This window comes from Lepidochelys kempii, chromosome 3, assembly GCF_965140265.1.
Source record: "Lepidochelys kempii isolate rLepKem1 chromosome 3, rLepKem1.hap2, whole genome shotgun sequence".
Taxonomy (NCBI): Eukaryota; Metazoa; Chordata; order Testudines; family Cheloniidae; genus Lepidochelys; species Lepidochelys kempii.
This window is the reverse complement of record NC_133258.1, coordinates 55825844-55842770: the sequence shown is the minus strand read 5'-3', so window position 1 is coordinate 55842770 and position 16927 is coordinate 55825844. Positions and strand designations below refer to the sequence as shown.

The 16927-nt window shown below is 43.7% G+C and overlaps 1 protein-coding gene across 11 annotated transcripts in view; it reads right to left on the bottom strand.

The window, feature by feature from the left end:
- FAM135A (family with sequence similarity 135 member A) overlaps positions 1–16927 on the bottom strand; it is a 141628-nt gene that overhangs the window by 44136 nt on the left and 80565 nt on the right. For 9 of the 11 annotated variants that reach the window (XR_012157958.1, XM_073336374.1, XM_073336369.1 and 6 more), the window contains one exon: positions 9915–10070. Coding sequence is in view for 9 of the 11 variants with exons in the window: in XM_073336374.1 (XP_073192475.1) it covers positions 9915–10070 (156 nt within the window). In the remaining 2 variants the exon portion in view is untranslated. Of the gene's footprint in view, positions 1–9256; positions 9464–9914; positions 10071–16927 lie in introns of those variants that run through there. The other 2 variants (XM_073336377.1, XM_073336376.1) reach the window with 2 other exon arrangements.

Here is a 16927-nt window from a genome sequence, read left to right as displayed (position 1 = left end):
TGCCATTAAAAATCCTGCCCACTCCGGCCCGCTCTTCTCCGGCCCCCCACCTGCGGGGGCAGGGTGAAGAAGCTTGGTCCTGCCGGCTGCTGCTGCAGGGCAGGCAAGTTCCCCCTCCCCCACCTCTTCCGCTGGCGTGCTGGGTTCCTGCCCCTCCTCGTCTCCCTTCTTGCCGCCGATCAGCTGATGGCTCTTGTGAGAGAGGGAGGGGGAGAAGCGAGCCGCAGCACGCTCTCTGCTCCGGGGAGGAGGCGGAGAAGAGGTGGGGACGGGCCGTGCAGAAGCCACTCTGGGCAGTGTGCTGGGAGCACCTCCAGGACCCTAGCCCACACCCCCAGCCCTCACCCCCACACTCCCCCAGCCCCTTGCCCTGACCCCTGCACCCCCCCACACCCCAGCCATCATCCCCCCTACCCCCCCAGCCCTGATCCCTGCAACCCCCCACACACCCCAGCCCCCTGCCTTGACCCCTGCTCCCCCTCACCCCCCCAGCCCTCTGCCCTGACCCCTACATCCCCCTCGCACACCCACAGCCCTCTGCCCTGACCCCTGCACCCCTCATACACCCCAGCCTCCTGCCCTGACCCCTGCACCCCCCCACAACCCCAGCCCTGATTCCCGCCCCCCCTCCCCACTCCATGCCCTGACTCTTTCACCCCGTACATTCCCACCCCCACCCTGAGCACCCAACGGGAGCTCCTGCACCCCCCCCACCACATTCCCACTTGCACCCCTCGCACCAAATGGGAGCTGCCCTGGTAAGCACTCCATGCCCAAACCTCTTGCCCCAACCCTGAGCCCCCTCCCTCATTCTAGCTCCTGGCCATCCCCTACACCCCAACCCCCAGCCTGCTCCTTCACCCCCAGCCCTGTGCTCAGTGCACTCCCACCCTCAGCTCAGTGCAGAGAGAGAGAGGAAGAGAATTGGTTAGAACCAGGGAGAAGGTAGGTACCCACTCTATGTGGGCAGGGCTGGGATCCCAGACAGGCAGTGGGCTGAGCAGGGCTGGCAGCCGGGACCCTGGCTGGCAGAAGCTGGCGGACGGAACCCCAGCCCGGCAGCGGGCTGAGCCGCTCAGCCCAGTGCCGGTCTGGGGTCCTGGCCACCGGCCCCGCTCAGCCCGCTGCTGGTCTGGGGTTCTGGCTGCCAGCCCCTTGCCAGCTGGGGTCCCAGCCACAGGCCCCGCTCAGCCTGCTGCCGGCCTAGGTGAACAGAACCCCAGGCTGGCAGCAGGCTGAGCGGGCCGGCGGCATAAGATCAGCATTTTAATTTAATTTTAAATGAAGTTTCTTAAACATTTTGAAAACCTTGTTTACTTTACATACGACAATAGTTTAGTTATATAATATACAGACTTATACAGAGAGACCTTCTAAAAAAGATTAAAATGTATTACTGGCATGCGGAACCTTAAATTAAAAGTGAATAAATGAAGACTCGGCACACCACTTCTGAAAGGCTGCTGACCCCTGGACTAGAGACAAGTTAACTGGCCACTTCACCTTGAATGGTCTCTTACAATATCTGTTAACTACTGAGGCTGACCAATATGCATTAACTACTTATGCCAAACAACCTACTCCACCCTGTATTTAGCTGTGACACTCAAAATACATTTCCCAGACCCAAAGAAGAGCTCTGTATAAGCTTAAAAGCTTGTCTCTTTCACCAGCAGAAGTTGGTCCAATAAAAAATATTACCTCATCCACCTTGTCTCTCTAGCATAATGACAGGTTTCAGAGGAACAGCCGTGTTAGTCTGTATTCGCAAAAAGAAAAGGAGTACTTGTGGCACCTTAGAGACTAACCAATTTATTTGAGCATGAGCTTTCGTGAGCTACAGCTCACTTCATCAGATGTTTACCGTGGAAACTGCAGCAGACTTTATATACACACAGAAATCATGAAACAATACCTCCTCCCACCCCACTGTCCTGCTGGTAATAGCTTATCTAAAGTGATCAACAGGTGGGCCATTTCCAGCACAAATCCAGGTTTTCTCACCCTCCACCCCCCCACACAAATTCACTCTCCTGCTGGTGCTAGCCCATCCAAAGTGACAACTCTTTACATAATCAAGTCGGGCTATTTCCTGCATAGATCAAGGTTTTCTCACATCCCCCCCACCCCCATACACACACAAACTCACTCTCCTGCTGGTAATAGCTCATCTAAACTGACCATTCTCCAGGTTTAAATCCAAGTTAAACCAGAACATCTGGGGGGGGGGGGGGTAGGAAAAAGCAAGAGGAAACAGGCTACCTTGCATAATGACTTAGCCACTCCCAGTCTCTATTTAAGCCTAAATTAATAGTATCCAATTTGCAAATGAATTCCAATTCAGCAGTTTAATCCAGACTCCAGCGAGAAACTGCTGAATTGGAATTCATTTGCAAATTGGATACTATTAATTTAGGCTTAAATAGAGACTGGGAGTGGCTAAGTCATTATGCAAGGTAGCCTGTTTCCTCTTGCTTTTTCCTACCCCCCCCCCCCCCCCCAGATGTTCTGGTTTAACTTGGATTTAAACCTGGAGAATGGTCAGTTTAGATGAGCTATTACCAGCAGGAGAGTGAGTTTGTGTGTGTATGGGGGTGGGGGGGATGTGAGAAAACCTTGATCTATGCAGGAAATAGCCCGACTTGATTATGTAAAGAGTTGTCACTTTGGATGGGCTAGCACCAGCAGGAGAGTGAATTTGTGTGGGGGGGTGGAGGGTGAGAAAACCTGGATTTGTGCTGGAAATGGCCCACCTGTTGATCACTTTAGATAAGCTATTACCAGCAGGACAGTGGGGTGGGAGGAGGTATTGTTTCATGATTTCTGTGTGTATATAAAGTCTGCTGCAGTTTCCACGGTAAACATCTGATGAAGTGAGCTGTAGCTCACGAAAGCTCATGCTCAAATAAATTGGTTAGTCTCTAAGGTGCCACAAGTACTCCTTTTCTTCTTGTCTCTCTAATATCTTTGGACCGACAGAACTACAAGAACAATGCATTATACACAACTGTTTATTAAGTGAATTTTAACACTTATGAAAGGAGCTGGATTAACAGCTCTAGACAGTTCTCTGTATATGTCATTGGCAAGCTTGACCAAACTGCCGCAAACTTGACTTAAAGGAATCAGTACTAGGGATGTAGTGCCAATCTTTAAAAAAGGGAAGAAGGAAGATCCTGGGAACTACAGGCCAGTCAGCCTCACCTCAGTCCCTGGAAAAATCATGGAGCAGGTCCTCAAAGAATCAATCCTGAAGCACTTGCATGAGAGGAAAGTGATCAGGAACAGCCAGCATGGATTCACCAAGGGAAGGTCATGCCTGACTAATCTAATTGCCTTTTATGATGAGATTACTGGTTCTGTGGATGAAGGGAAAGCAGTGGATGTATTGTTTCTTGACTTTAGCAAAGCTTTTGACACGGTCTCCCATAGTATTCTTGTCAGCAAGTTAAGGAAGTATGGGCTGGATGAATGCACTATAAGGTGGGTAGAAAGCTGGCTAGATTGTCGGGCTCAACGGGTAGTGATCAATGGCTCCATGTCTAGTTGGCAGCCGGTATCAAGTGGAGTGCCCCAAGGGTCGGTCCTGGGGCCGGTTTTATTCAATATCTTCATAAATGATCTGGAGGATGGTGTGGATTGCACTCTCAGCAAATTTGCGGATGATACTAAACTGGGAGGAGTGGTAGATACGCTGGAGGGGAGGGATAGGATACAGAAGGACCTAGACCAATTGGAGGATTGGGCCAAAAGGAATCTGATGAGGTTCAATAAGGATAAGTGCAGGGTCCTGCACTTAGGACGGAAGAACCCAATGCACAGCTACAGACTAGGGACCGAATGGCTAGGCAGCAGTTCTGCGGAAAAGAACCTAGGGGTGACAGTGGACGAGAAGCTGGATATGAGTCAGCAGTGTGCCCTTGTTGCCAAGAAGGCCAATGGCATTTTGGGATGTATAAGTAGGGGCATAGCGAGCAGATCGAGGGACGTGATCGTTCCCCTCTATTCGACATTGGTGAGGCCTCATCTGGAGTACTGTGTCCAGTTTTGGGCCCCACACTTCAAGAAGGATGTGGATAAATTGGAGAGAGTCCAGCGAAGGGCAACAAAAATGATTAGGGGACTGGAACACATGAGTTATGAGGAGAGGCTGAGGGAGCTGGGATTGTTTAGCCTGCAGAAGAGAAGAATGAGGGGGGATTTGATAGCTGCTTTCAACTACCTGAAAGGGGGTTCCAAAGAGGATGGCTCTAGACTGTTCTCAATGGTAGCAGATGACAGAACGAGGAGTAATGGTCTCAAGTTGCAGTGGGGGAGGTTTAGATTGGATATTAGGAAAAACTTTTTCACTAAGAGGGTGGTGAAACACTGGAATGCGTTACCTAGGGAGGTGGTAGAATCTCCTTCCTTAGAGGTTTTTAAGGTCAGGCTTGACAAAGCCCTGGCTGGGATGATTTAACTGGGAATTGGTCCTGCTTTGAGCAGGGGGTTGGACTAGATGACCTTCTGGGGTCCCTTCCAACCCTGATATTCTATGATTCTATGATTCTATGGTAGTTCAGTCTCCATGTCTCATTGACGCTTGACTTTTATGTAGAGATTACAATAACAAGGGCATCAACTAGTGCCAAATATCCATGAGGAAATGGACAGATTACCAACTAATTTCATATATGACACCTGTCAACCAGCAGATGGCAATGACTTTCTATCATTACCAACTCGGGATGACTTCATAACAGAGACTTAGCTGTGAAAGGTTTTGTACCCTATTATAAATCATCTATCATGAAGTCCCACACAATTGTGTTTTCCAATAAGAAATAAACAAACGAAGAGGAGGGATCTTTTTTTTTTAAAAAAAAATCACATTACTGTGGAGAACACATTGTTGCCCAGAGATGCGCAGGCAGTCAATGTGAGATTTTTAGTTTTCTTAAATTTTTAGTTGGGATATCAGAAATAGTTTCAGGATAATGTGTTCAGGCCTACCAGAAGATGTCACTATCGAACAAAAGTTTATCATTACAAAATGTTTATATACTAGATTGATTGATTTATATTATAAAAAATAACTCTCTCTAATTCATTGGTTCCCAAACTGGGGTTCGCAGAACGTTACAGGGGGTTCGCCAGAAAAATTTCACTAATGGCGGCCAGAGGACCCTGGGCACTAGAGGCAGAAGGTAGGACCCGATTCCAGGGCAGACAGCCCGAGCCCCAGGGAGAGCGGGGCCGCGCAGTTGGGGCTGGCAGCCGAGCCCTGCCCCCGTCAGCAGGGGAGCCGGCTGCCCGAACCCCAGTGCTCCATGTGGGGCTGGCAGCCTGAGCCCCAGGGAGAGAGGGGCAGGGCAGTTGGGGCTGGCAGCCCGAGTCCTACCCCTGTCAGCGGGGGAGCCGGCCACCCGAACCCCAGCGCTCCACATGGGGCCGGAAGCCCGAGCCCCAGGAAGAGCTGGGCCGGGCAGTTGGGGCTGGCAGCCCGAGCCCTGCCCCCATGAGCGGGGGAGCCGCAGCCAGAACCCCAGTGCTCCGTGCAGGGCTGGCAGCCTGAGCCCCAGGGAGAGAGGGGGCCGGGCAGTTGGGGTTGGCAGCCTGAGCCCCGGCGGTCACCGGAGCGGTCAACGGGGTCCAGCAGCAAGAGCCCCGCCGAGTGTGGAGGAAATTTAAACTTAAATCCCTGGAAATATTCATTTTTAAGAGGGGGTTCACGAGATTTCAGAATTTAGTGAAAGGGGTTTGCGGGCTGTTAAAGTTTGGGAACCACTGCTCTAATTTTAAAATCTTTTTTCACATAACCTACCTAATTAAAAACCTCATTAGCTGTACATTGTAATTGTGTACATACAAACTCTCACTCAACAAGACTGTAGTTATTTTTGTAATGTAGCAATCAAAATCTGTTGCAATTTTTAACTCAGAGGGATGATGTCTTATTAAAGGTAATCTGCAAGAATTTTAAAAAATAATATAATTGCATTATGTGCTGAATGTCTCCAATAACAAAAATTCGGCATAATTGCTTCAGAAATATTTATATTGCAATACCAAGACATACAATGAGCATAAAAAACAGACCCAGATGTCTTCGATAAACAGCACACAAAATCCAGTACAAGGAAAATCAATCAGCATAATACAGGTTTATCGCAGGAAGAGGTGATACTTTGCAGAAAGGATAGTCTATAAATATGAGAATAGTTAAATTAGCAAAGATGAAGCATTTAATAGAGCATGTTATCAAGCAACGTATCAATTTCTTGCAATAAAGGCGCACAAGACTTTCTGTGGCAGAGAGGATAATAAATAGGATCTCTCATATCACAACTAAATGTATTAGCAGCCTAAAACCAAAAAGGCTGCACCATCAGACATGAGCAGATCATATAATAAGTGAGCCCCCTTTTCACTGCAAGCTCTCCAGCACAAGGATATCTCAGGAATCCCCAGAGCATAAAGACTCTCATTAGTATTTACTGAATAACACAAGTGCTATATTGTGCATCCCAGAATTAGGTTCCAAGTACACAGTCAAACATTCTCTTAAATCAATGCTCATAAATTTACTATTCATTTTTAAATTTTAGGTCCCCATAACTCCAGGATTTTTGGCTGCTGCTGCTACAATGATATGTGAACAGCAGAGTGTCTTCTGTGGACTGCAACATAAACCAGAATTTTCTGCTCAATCCTGCAGCCACACTTTATGGGGTCAATTAAGTGGACATGGATTTTTGTTTATTTTTCATTAAAAGGCACGTGTTTGCACAGTGTTTCAGAGAAACAGTTTTTAAACATCTTTTGATATAGAAAATGATGAAAATCACCTTTGCAAACCAGTGCTTTATAACTTAAAAAGTTCCATTTAACTGCCCCCTACAAGTTGGCTCCAGGAGGGTTTCCTAGTTAATGGTACATCACCCAATTCATGCCCAACTGTGGCCAAAGAGCTAGACTCAATAACCTGAGTTTGTCAGGCCTAAAAGAAAAAGAAAAGTTTAATATTACTTATGCCCTGCATGCCCCTTTCACCCTTTGATGTCTGGACAGAGCACCTACTGTATGGGAACCTTAAAAATTTGTTTTAAAAATACTTGCAGGTCACTTTTGAAAAGAGATGAATTAGCTTAGTTCTTTTTAGCTATAAAAAGGGTCACCTTCAAGTACAGAGCTGTCACTTCAGAAATGTGGCAGTGTGTGCATCCCTCCATAGAACCCTACATTGTGGATAACATGGAATTATTCCATCCCAACTTGGGGCTGTGCATCTGGATTTGCACCCAGCCACGTAGCCAGGAGGGAACAGGGGGAGCGATCCAAAAAAAAGCGCCACCCGCTCCAGCGCTTTTACTGAGCCAGCAGCGCGCCGGCGGCCGGCCCTCACTTGCTCTGGGTGTCTTCGGCAGTACTGAAGGTCCCGCCGCCTAAGACCTGGAGTGGGTGGCGCCTTTTTTTTTGGATCGCTCCCCCTGTTCCCTCAACAGGGGAAAATTTAAAAGGTGCCAAGACTTTGACAAGGCGCCACTTGTGCTCAGTGGGGGAGTGACCGCTGCCCCACTCCCCCCCAGCTATGCAACTGTTTGCACCTCTGGGAAGTATATTCCCGTAGCTACGTTTGAAGATTTAAAAGTTTGGTTTTCTACCAAAGAAGTAAATTTCAGCAATGTTTATGCTCAAAAATGATTCTGAGGTCAAAAGTAGCTTGAAAACAGCCATCCCTCAACTTCAAAAGAGAACCTAAAGCAGGACCATATAGTAGCAAATTACTTTATTAGTACACAGTACAAGTTCCTTTTAAATACATCATATCTCAAATGGATATAAAAAGAATATAAAGATAAAAAAGCTCCTGTAAAACCATTCAACGCTGTCAAAAATATGGAGGGGACCTCTGTAGAAGCTCTGTAGGACATTACAGTGGAGTGGAAGCTTGCAGGGATAGGGATCTTGGGAAAAAATGTTTTTGATGATGTGTATATCTCAACCCAGTTAATGGGGTGTTCAGTATATACTGATGAAGTAGACAAATTACCTAAAATAAGTGCATCAATATTTAATTTTCAAAGATAACTGAGCTAGAAAGATTAAAAAAATTAAAATCAGAGGATATTTAAAAACAAGTATAAGATACTGCACATACAAATCATTACCTAAAATATTTTATCTTTAACATCAGAGCTAAGGTAGAAAAAAAAATATTTAAACTTCTGTATTCTTATTATACAAACAGTCTGTAAACATCAACATACTATCTGGGCTCTCATACAGCTATTTCTAAGTAAGAGTGTCTTCCCCTTTATGTCCAACCTCAGAAATAATTTGGAGGATCCTCACTATTGCTATTGATTTTACATGGAAGGTGCTCAGATACTACAGTGATGGGTGGCAGTGTAAGACTAGGATAGATACATTGTTGCATGGGGTCATCCAACTACTAATAAAACATCCTTCCTACAGAACAAGTTTTGCATCAAGATTCAAGGCTCAGTCTGTCCAGGAGAAACCAGTTCCACAGTCATGAGTTCTTTCACTAAGAAGGCAGAGTATCCAGCTCTTGTGCTAGGTATACCCTGGACTCAATCAAAGTGTCTATGATAACTGTGGGGCCCAAAGAGAAAGGTTTTTGAGACAGCTGGGTCACAAGCCAGCCAATGCTTTGTAGAGGACTAGAACCTTGAAACAGACTTTATGTTGAATAGGTAACTACTGTAATGTATAAAGCACTGGTATGATGTGGTATGAAGGGCCAGTGCTGCTCAGCAGATCAGCTGCAAAGTGTTGTACCAGCTGCAGCTTCCAGGTGACTTTTTGTTTATCCCAGATATAGTGCGTTACAATAATTTAGCATGAACATGACAGTCATGGATCACTGTGGTTAGGTCTCATTCAGTAAGGTCTGAGACCGTTTCCTGATCAGCTATAAACAGAAGAGGTTTCTAGCTACTCATGCTATCTCGGAGTCTACACTCCAAGTTTGCACATAACCTTGATAAAAGGGATATAAAATACTAAACGGTTAAATCGTTAACCCCCAGCATGGCCCTCCAACCCCAGCCCCTGGGCCAGCCCTCCAACCCCATCCCCAGCTGTACTGCCGGAGCAGCCCCTGCCGCCCAGGCTGGCTGGCCAGAGCAGCCCCTCTCCCTTTAATCGGTTAACCTTTTAAACGACATAATTGTAATAATTTAAATTGTTAACTTTTTAAATGGATAATTACATCCCTACTTGATAATTGAAGAGAGGAGGAAGAAAATACCTTCATTTGAGGTTCCAGTCATAGTTTTTGCTTATTCTTGAAAATATTTTACTCTTAACCAACATCACCTCTGTTTTGCCTAAAATAAGCCCAAGGCAGATGCTTTTCACTCATGTTCCAGGTTGTTTCTGATTTGTCTCTTCTCTTCTAAGATTCCCCATAACAGGCTTTTCTCTTCAAGAAGTCATGAATGCTATCATTTCTTAAGTTGCACATTTTGATTCATGGCTGGCAAGGAACACCTACATGTAACAGCGAAGTACAATGGATAGACCAGCTAGGTAGGACTCCTAAAGAAAAATATATTATTCTGCACAAATGCTACCTCTCCAGAGCCTGAAATTTTTCTTCTAAGCTGGGTTTCTTTTTCAGAAATGCAATTAATTGCTGCTTTGTAGTAAACATGTGTGTCTTTTAATTACTTTTAAAATCACATTTCACCAAGTAGCATCAATAATTTAATTCACAATTATAAATGCAGTACAAAAGCTACACTCAAAGTTCTACTCTTCTGATTTTCACAAACATAGCAGAAAAAAAGTAGAATTTGTCATCTCATTGAAAACCTACCAGTTTACAGAATAAAAGGTCATCAATAAAGCTTAAAAAGATATGAATTTGTTCTATGTAATGCTCAACCATCAGGTTCAATACTTACCCTCAGTGTGTGATGTTCTTGTGCTAGTAATGCTGTGACTTCCTCCTGCAAGGTAATGATCTCTAGAAATTGCCCCCACAGAGCCATCAGAAGAGAGCAAAGCTGTGCAAGATTCATGTTTATAAGTTCTGCCAGTTCATCAGGATTTTCCATTTTCTGAAGTCAGGAAAAAATATTCTTACTAAATCTATAAATGCTTGTTTATAGATGATGCCTTCACATGAACACAAAAACAATGAAATAAACTCAGTTTCATATGGTAAAATATTTACCCTTACAACAATTCTACAAAAAGAGAACTCTTAAATTAAAGCTTTTTTGTCCAAACATCAAAAACAACTGGTTTCATTTAAAATTACATTACTAACAGAACACTTTTTGTGTGGTTCCAGATATTATCCTAGAAAGTCTTTTAGAATCAGGTCACATCATCTTAAATTACAATGAGAACTTGACTCGTATCAACTGTAATTTTAAAATGAAGGCCAGGTTGTAACCACTGTACTTGGTAGAGTTCTAAACTACAGTGTGAAGTACAAAAACTGGGAATCAGGAATTAGAAACATGACACTAACAAAAATTGTATCACAGCCAATGATGGGTGTTGCGGGAATAAAACTGAGACACTGATGCTATCATACAACTAGTTTAAAACAAGTCATCTCCCCTCCAGAACTGACCCCACTGATTATGACTGTGTGATACTTGTATTTTTAAGTCAGTTTGCTTCCTCAGGGCCCACTCTCACACGGTGTTAATGACCTCATAGAACCAGGCCCTCTCAAAAGAAAGATACATAGGAAATTAGTCTTTCCTTCTTCATAGTTTACTGGATCCCTAGGACATTCTCTTGTAGCATGGTTCCATTACAGTTAAATGTAATTTGAGTGCTACGGACGGTGTCTTTGGTTAGTATTCCCTGAAATAAGGGATTTTAATATTCAACTACTATGTATATTTTAACACTAATCTAAAATGATCTCAAAAATACAGCACCATACATTAAAATTGCTATTGGACCAGCTGCATGTTCTTTAAGCCCTACTATAAACATATAAATGGCAGGCGAAGTGGTAAGAGAAGGTAATCAAGGTGAGAAATTATCAAGGTATTGAGGCAAACGTTTTAGCAGCTGAGTTAGTAAAGAAAGAGCTGATTTTGGTCATGTTATAGAGAAAGAAGAAACAGGAATTACATGTAGTGTGATAATGCACAAGTCCTCCCTTCTTCAGTTCCTTCCCACTATTTGTTGCTCTCATTTGACATTCTGTCTGAACTTTAGGCTGCATGAACTTCAGGGCCTAGCCCAATCTGAAGGAGGGGGAGGAGCAGGGGCAGGTAAATGCAGCTTCCATCTATCTTGTCCTAGTATTTTACCTAAATCTCCTTTGCTGCAGATTAAGCCCAATACTTCTTGTCGTACATTTAGCAGACATGGAGAACAACTGATCACAGTCATCTTTATAACAACCCTTAATATATTTGAAGACTTATCACGTCCTCTCAGTCTTCTTTCCTCCAGAATAAATATGCGCAGGTTTTTTTTTTTTTAAAAACCTTTCTTCAGAGTTCTGTTTTTTTCTAAATTCCTTATCATTTTCTTGCTTTCCTCTGGACTCTCCAATTTTTCCACATCCTTCCTAAAGTGTGGTGCCCAGAACTGGATACAATACTCCAGCTGAGACCTCAGCAGCGCCAAGCAGAGCTGGACAAGTACCTCCCATGTCTTACATACGACAATCCTTTTAATACACCCCAGAATGCTGTCACATTGTTGATTCATTTAATTTGTGATGTACTATAACCCCCCAATCCTTTTCAGAAGTACTGCCACCTAACCAGTTATTTCCCATTTTGTGTTTGTGCATTTGATTTTTCCTTTCTAAACGTAGACTCATAGACTTTAAGGTCAGAAGGGACCATTATGATAATCTAGTCTGACCTCCTGCACAACGCAGGCCACAGAATCTCACCCACCCACTCCTGTAACAAACCCTCGACCTATGTCTAAGCTACTGAAGTCCTCAACTCATGGTTTAAAGACTTAAAGATGCAGAGAATCCTCCAGCAAGTGACCCGTGCCCCACGCTGCAGAGGAAGGAGAAAACCCACCCAGGGCCTCTGCCAATCTGCCCTGGAGGAAAATTCCTTCCCGACCACAAATATGGCGATCAGCTAAACCTGAGCATGTGGGCAAGACTCACCAGCCAGACACCCAGGAAAGAATTCTCCGTAGTAACTCAGATCCCACTCTATCTAGCGTCCCATCACAGGCCATTGGGCATATTTACCGCTAATAGTCAAAGATCAATTAATTTCCAAAATTAGGCTATCCAATCATACCATCCCCTCCATAAACTCATCAAGCTTAGTCTTGAAGCCAGATATGTCTTTCACCTCCACTTCTCCCCTTGGAAGGCTGTTCCAGAACTTCACTCCTCTGATGGTTAGAAACCTTCGTCTAACTTCAAGTCTAAACTTCCTGATGGCCAGTTTATATCCATTTGTTCTTGTGTCCACACTGGTACTGAGCTTAAATAATTCTTCTCCCTTCCTGGTATTTATCCCTCTGATATATTTATAGAGAGCAATCATATCTCCCCTCAGCCTTCTTTTGGTTAGGCTAAACAAGCCAAGCTCTTTGAGTCTCCTTTCATAAGACAGGTTTTCCATTCCCCGGATCATCCTAGTAGCCCTTTTCTGTACCTGTTCCAGTTTGCATTCATCTTTCTTAAACATGGGAGACCAGAACTGTACACAATATTCCAGATGAGGTCTCACCAGTGCCTTGTATAACAATACTAACACCTCCTTATCTCTACTGGAAATACCTCACATCCCAAGACCGCATTAGCTTTTTTCACAGCCATATCACACTGGCGACTCATTGTCATCCTGTGATCAACCAATACTCCGAGGTCCTTCTCCTCCTCTGTTACTTTCAAGTGATGTGTCACAAGTTTATAACAAAAATTCTTGTTATTAATCCTTAAATGCAGGACCTTGCACTTTTCACTATTAAATTTCATCCTATTACTATTACTCCAGTTTACAAGGTCATCCAGATCTTCCTGTATGATATCCCAGTCCCTCTCTGTATTGGCAATACCTCCCAGCTTTGTGTCATCCGCAAGCTTCATTAGCACATTCCCGCTTTTTGTGCCAAGGTCAGTAATAAAAAGATTAAATAAGATTCGTCCCAAAACCAATCTCTGAGGAACTCCACTAGTAACCTCCTTCCAGCCTGACAGTTCACCTTTCAGTATGACCCGTTGTAGTCTCCCCTTTAACCAGTTCCTTATCCACCTGTCAATTTTCATATTGATCCCCATCTTTTCCAATTTAGCTAGTAATTCCCCATGTGGAACCATATCAAATACCTTACTGAAATGAAGGTAAATTAGATCCACTGTGTTTCCTTTGGCTAAAAAATCTGTTACCTTCTCAAAGAAGGAGATCAGGTTGGTTTGACATGATCTATCTTTTGTAAAACCATGTTGTATTTTGTCCCAATTACCATTAACCTCAATGTCCTTAACTACTTTCTCCTTCAAAATTTTTTCCAAGACCTTGCATACTACAGATGTCAAACTAACAGGCCTGTAGTTACCCGAATCACCCTTTTTTCCCTTTCTTAAAAATAGGAACTATGGTAGCAATTCTCCGGTCATACGGTACGACCCCTGAGTTTATAGATAAATTAAAAATTCTTACTAATGGGCTTGCAATTTCAGTGCCAATTCCTCTAATATTCTTGGATGAAGATTATCTGGGCCCCCCGATTTAGTCCAATTAAGCTGTTTGAGTTTCGCTTCTACCTCAAATATGGTAATGTCTACCTCCATATCCTCATTCCCATTTGTCATGCTACCATTATCCCTAAGATCCTCTTTAGTCTTATTAAAGACTGAGGCAAAGTATTTGTTTAGATATTGGGCCATGCTTAAATTATCCTTGACCTCCACTCCATCCTCAGTATTTAGCAGTCCCACTTCTTCTTTCTTTGTTTTCTTCTTATTTATATGGCTATAGAACCTTTTACTATTCGTTTTAATTCCCTTTGCAAGGTCCAACTCGACATGACTTTTGGCCTGTCTCACTTTATCCCTACAAGTTCTGACCTCAATAAGGTAGCTTTCCTTGCTGATCCCTCCCATTTTCCACTCCTTGTAGGCTTTCTGCTTTTTCTTAATCACCTGTCTGAGATGCTTGCTCATCCAGCTTGGTCTACAACTCCTGCCTATGAGTTTTTTCCCCTTTCTTGGGATGCAGGTTTCTGATAGTTTCTGCAACCTTGACTTGAAGTAATTCCAGGCCTCCCCCATCTTTAGATCCACAAATTCTTCAGTCCAATCTACTTCCCCAACTAATTTCCTTAATTTTTTAAATTTAGCCCTTTTGAAATCAAAATGCCTCATCACAGACCTATTTTTGTTTATCCTTCCATTTAGTTTGAACTGAATTAACTCATGATCGCTCGAACCAAGGTTGTCCCCTACAACCATTACTTCTATGAGGTCCTCACTGCTCACCAAAACCAAATCTAAAATGGCATCCCCTCTTGTTGGTTCAGCAACTACTTGGTGAAGGAATCCATCAACTATCGCATCCAGGAAAATCCGAGCCCTATTATTATTACTAGCACTTGTCCTCCAGTCTATATCTGGGAAGTTAAAGTCTCCCATGATCACACAATTCCAATTAGTATTTACTTCATTAAAAACATTAAAGAGGTCTCTATCCATATCCAAATCGGATCCCGGCAGTCTATAGTACACCCCAAGCACTATCCCAGGGGAGGCTCTAGTAGCTTTCTTCCCCAATGTATTTTTGCCCAGACAGACTGTGTCTTATCCATTCCGTCACTTCTTATTTCTTTACAGTCTACCTCATCACTGATATACAGTGCTACTCCACCACCTTTGCCTTTATTTCTCTTTCCTAAACAGCACATACCCTTCAATACCTGTACTCCAGTCATGACGACTATTCCACCAGGTCTCTGTTACCCCTAGAATATCTGGTTTCACTTCCTGCACCAGTAGCTCTAGTTCCTCCATTTTGTTACCGAGGCTCCTCGCATTAGTGTACACACATCTTAATTTTTGCTGTTTGGCCTCGCTCACATTCTTTACCCAATTAGGCACAGACATTCTACCATCAGTATCACCTATTAGACTAGTATCTACACTACCCTTCCTCCTTATGTCCATTCTCCTACCCAGGGCTGTACCCTTTCTTACTTCGTTTTCTTCCCTCTCAATGTTAAAATCCGGCATGGAGATTACCTGGACATCTCCCAACCATCTCCCCCAAATTCACAGTTTAAAGTTCTCAATCAGTTGTGCCAGCCTCCATCCTAAAACTCTATTTCCCTCCCTACTCAGGTGAAGTCCATCCCGAGAGAACAGTCCTCTGTCCATGAATGCTTCCCAGTGGCCATACATCCCAAAGTCCTCCTTATAGCACCACTGCCAGAGCCATCTGTTGATCATCATCGCCTTGTGCTTTGTACTCCTCTTCACTGAATTTCAGACCAATTCTCCAATTTGTCTTGGTCCTTTTGAATTCTAATCCTGTCTTCCAAAGTCCTTGCAACCTCTCCCAGTTTGGTGTCATCTGCAGATTTTATAAGCATACTCTCCCCTACATTATTCAACTCATTAATGAAAATACTGAATAGTACTGGACCCAGAACTGACCGCTGTCGGACCTTACCAGATACATCCTCCACATCTGACAGTAAACCATGGATAAGTACCCTTAAGTATGGTTTTTCCACCAGCTGTGCACCCACCTTACAGTAATTTTGTTTAGACCAGTGGTGCTCAACCTCATACTACTGTACCCTTTTCAGGAGTCTGAAGCCTGAGCCCTGCTTCCCGGGACTGAAGTATGTAACTTAGCTTCACGGGTCCCCCTGTGGTGTGGGGCCCAAGGCAATAGCCCTGCTGCTGCCCCCTAATGCTGGCCCTTCACTGCCACCCCACTAAATCTGTCACGCAACCCCTTAGGGGTCATGACGCTCACGCTGAGAAACACTGATCTAAATGAGTTAATATACTCTCTGGAAGACCTCTGCGTAATGCCAGGGGTTTGGGTATCCCTGGTTGAGAACCACTGGTTTAGACCACACTTCACTAGTTTGCTTATTAGAATGTCATGTCAGGACTCTGCCAAAAGCCTTACTAAAATCAAGATATATCACACCTACTGCTCCCCCCTCCCCCATACATGAGGCCTGTAACCCTGACAAAGAAGCAAATTAGGTTGGTTTGGCATGATTTGTTCTTGAGAAATCCATGCCGTCTAGTCTTTATAACCCTTTTATCCTCCAGGTGTTTACAAATGGTTTATTTAATAATTTGTTCCAGTATCTTTCAAGATATTAAAGTTAGGCTGACTGCTCTGTAAATCCCCAAGTCCTCTTTTTTCCCCTTTTTAAAAGACATTCTATGTTTGCCCATCTCCAGTCCTTTGGGACCTCACCCATCCTCCATGAGTTCTCTAAGATAATTGTTAACAGTTCCAATATTCCTGCAGCTAGTTCCTTAAGCACCTTAAAATGCATTTCATCAGGCTCTGCCAACTTGAATGCATTTAACTTCTCTAAATAGTCTAACTTGTTCTTTTCCTGTTTTGTCTTCCATTCCTTCCACTTTGTTGTTAATATTAATTGTGTTCAGCATACAGGTGGCTGGAATCTGGTCTTGTGTGGTGTGTTTGTGGGGAGGGTGTAAGTGTAAAATATCCAGCATGCTTTTGAAGGCTTAAAGAGTAAATAATTCAAAGTAAAAAACTTCACAGAGATTTTAATTCTGAGAGATTGAAAATATTGGTATTTTCAACAGTCAGAAAAAAAGAAATAGGAGGAAAAAATATAAAGCTCCATTTTGGAAAAGATTAGTTTAAGATGACAGTGGGACAAGCCAAAAGGAGATATCTTAGACATATTTGGAGACACAAGACTGGAGTGAAAAGACAAAGGACAGAGATTTAGTAATCATCTAGGT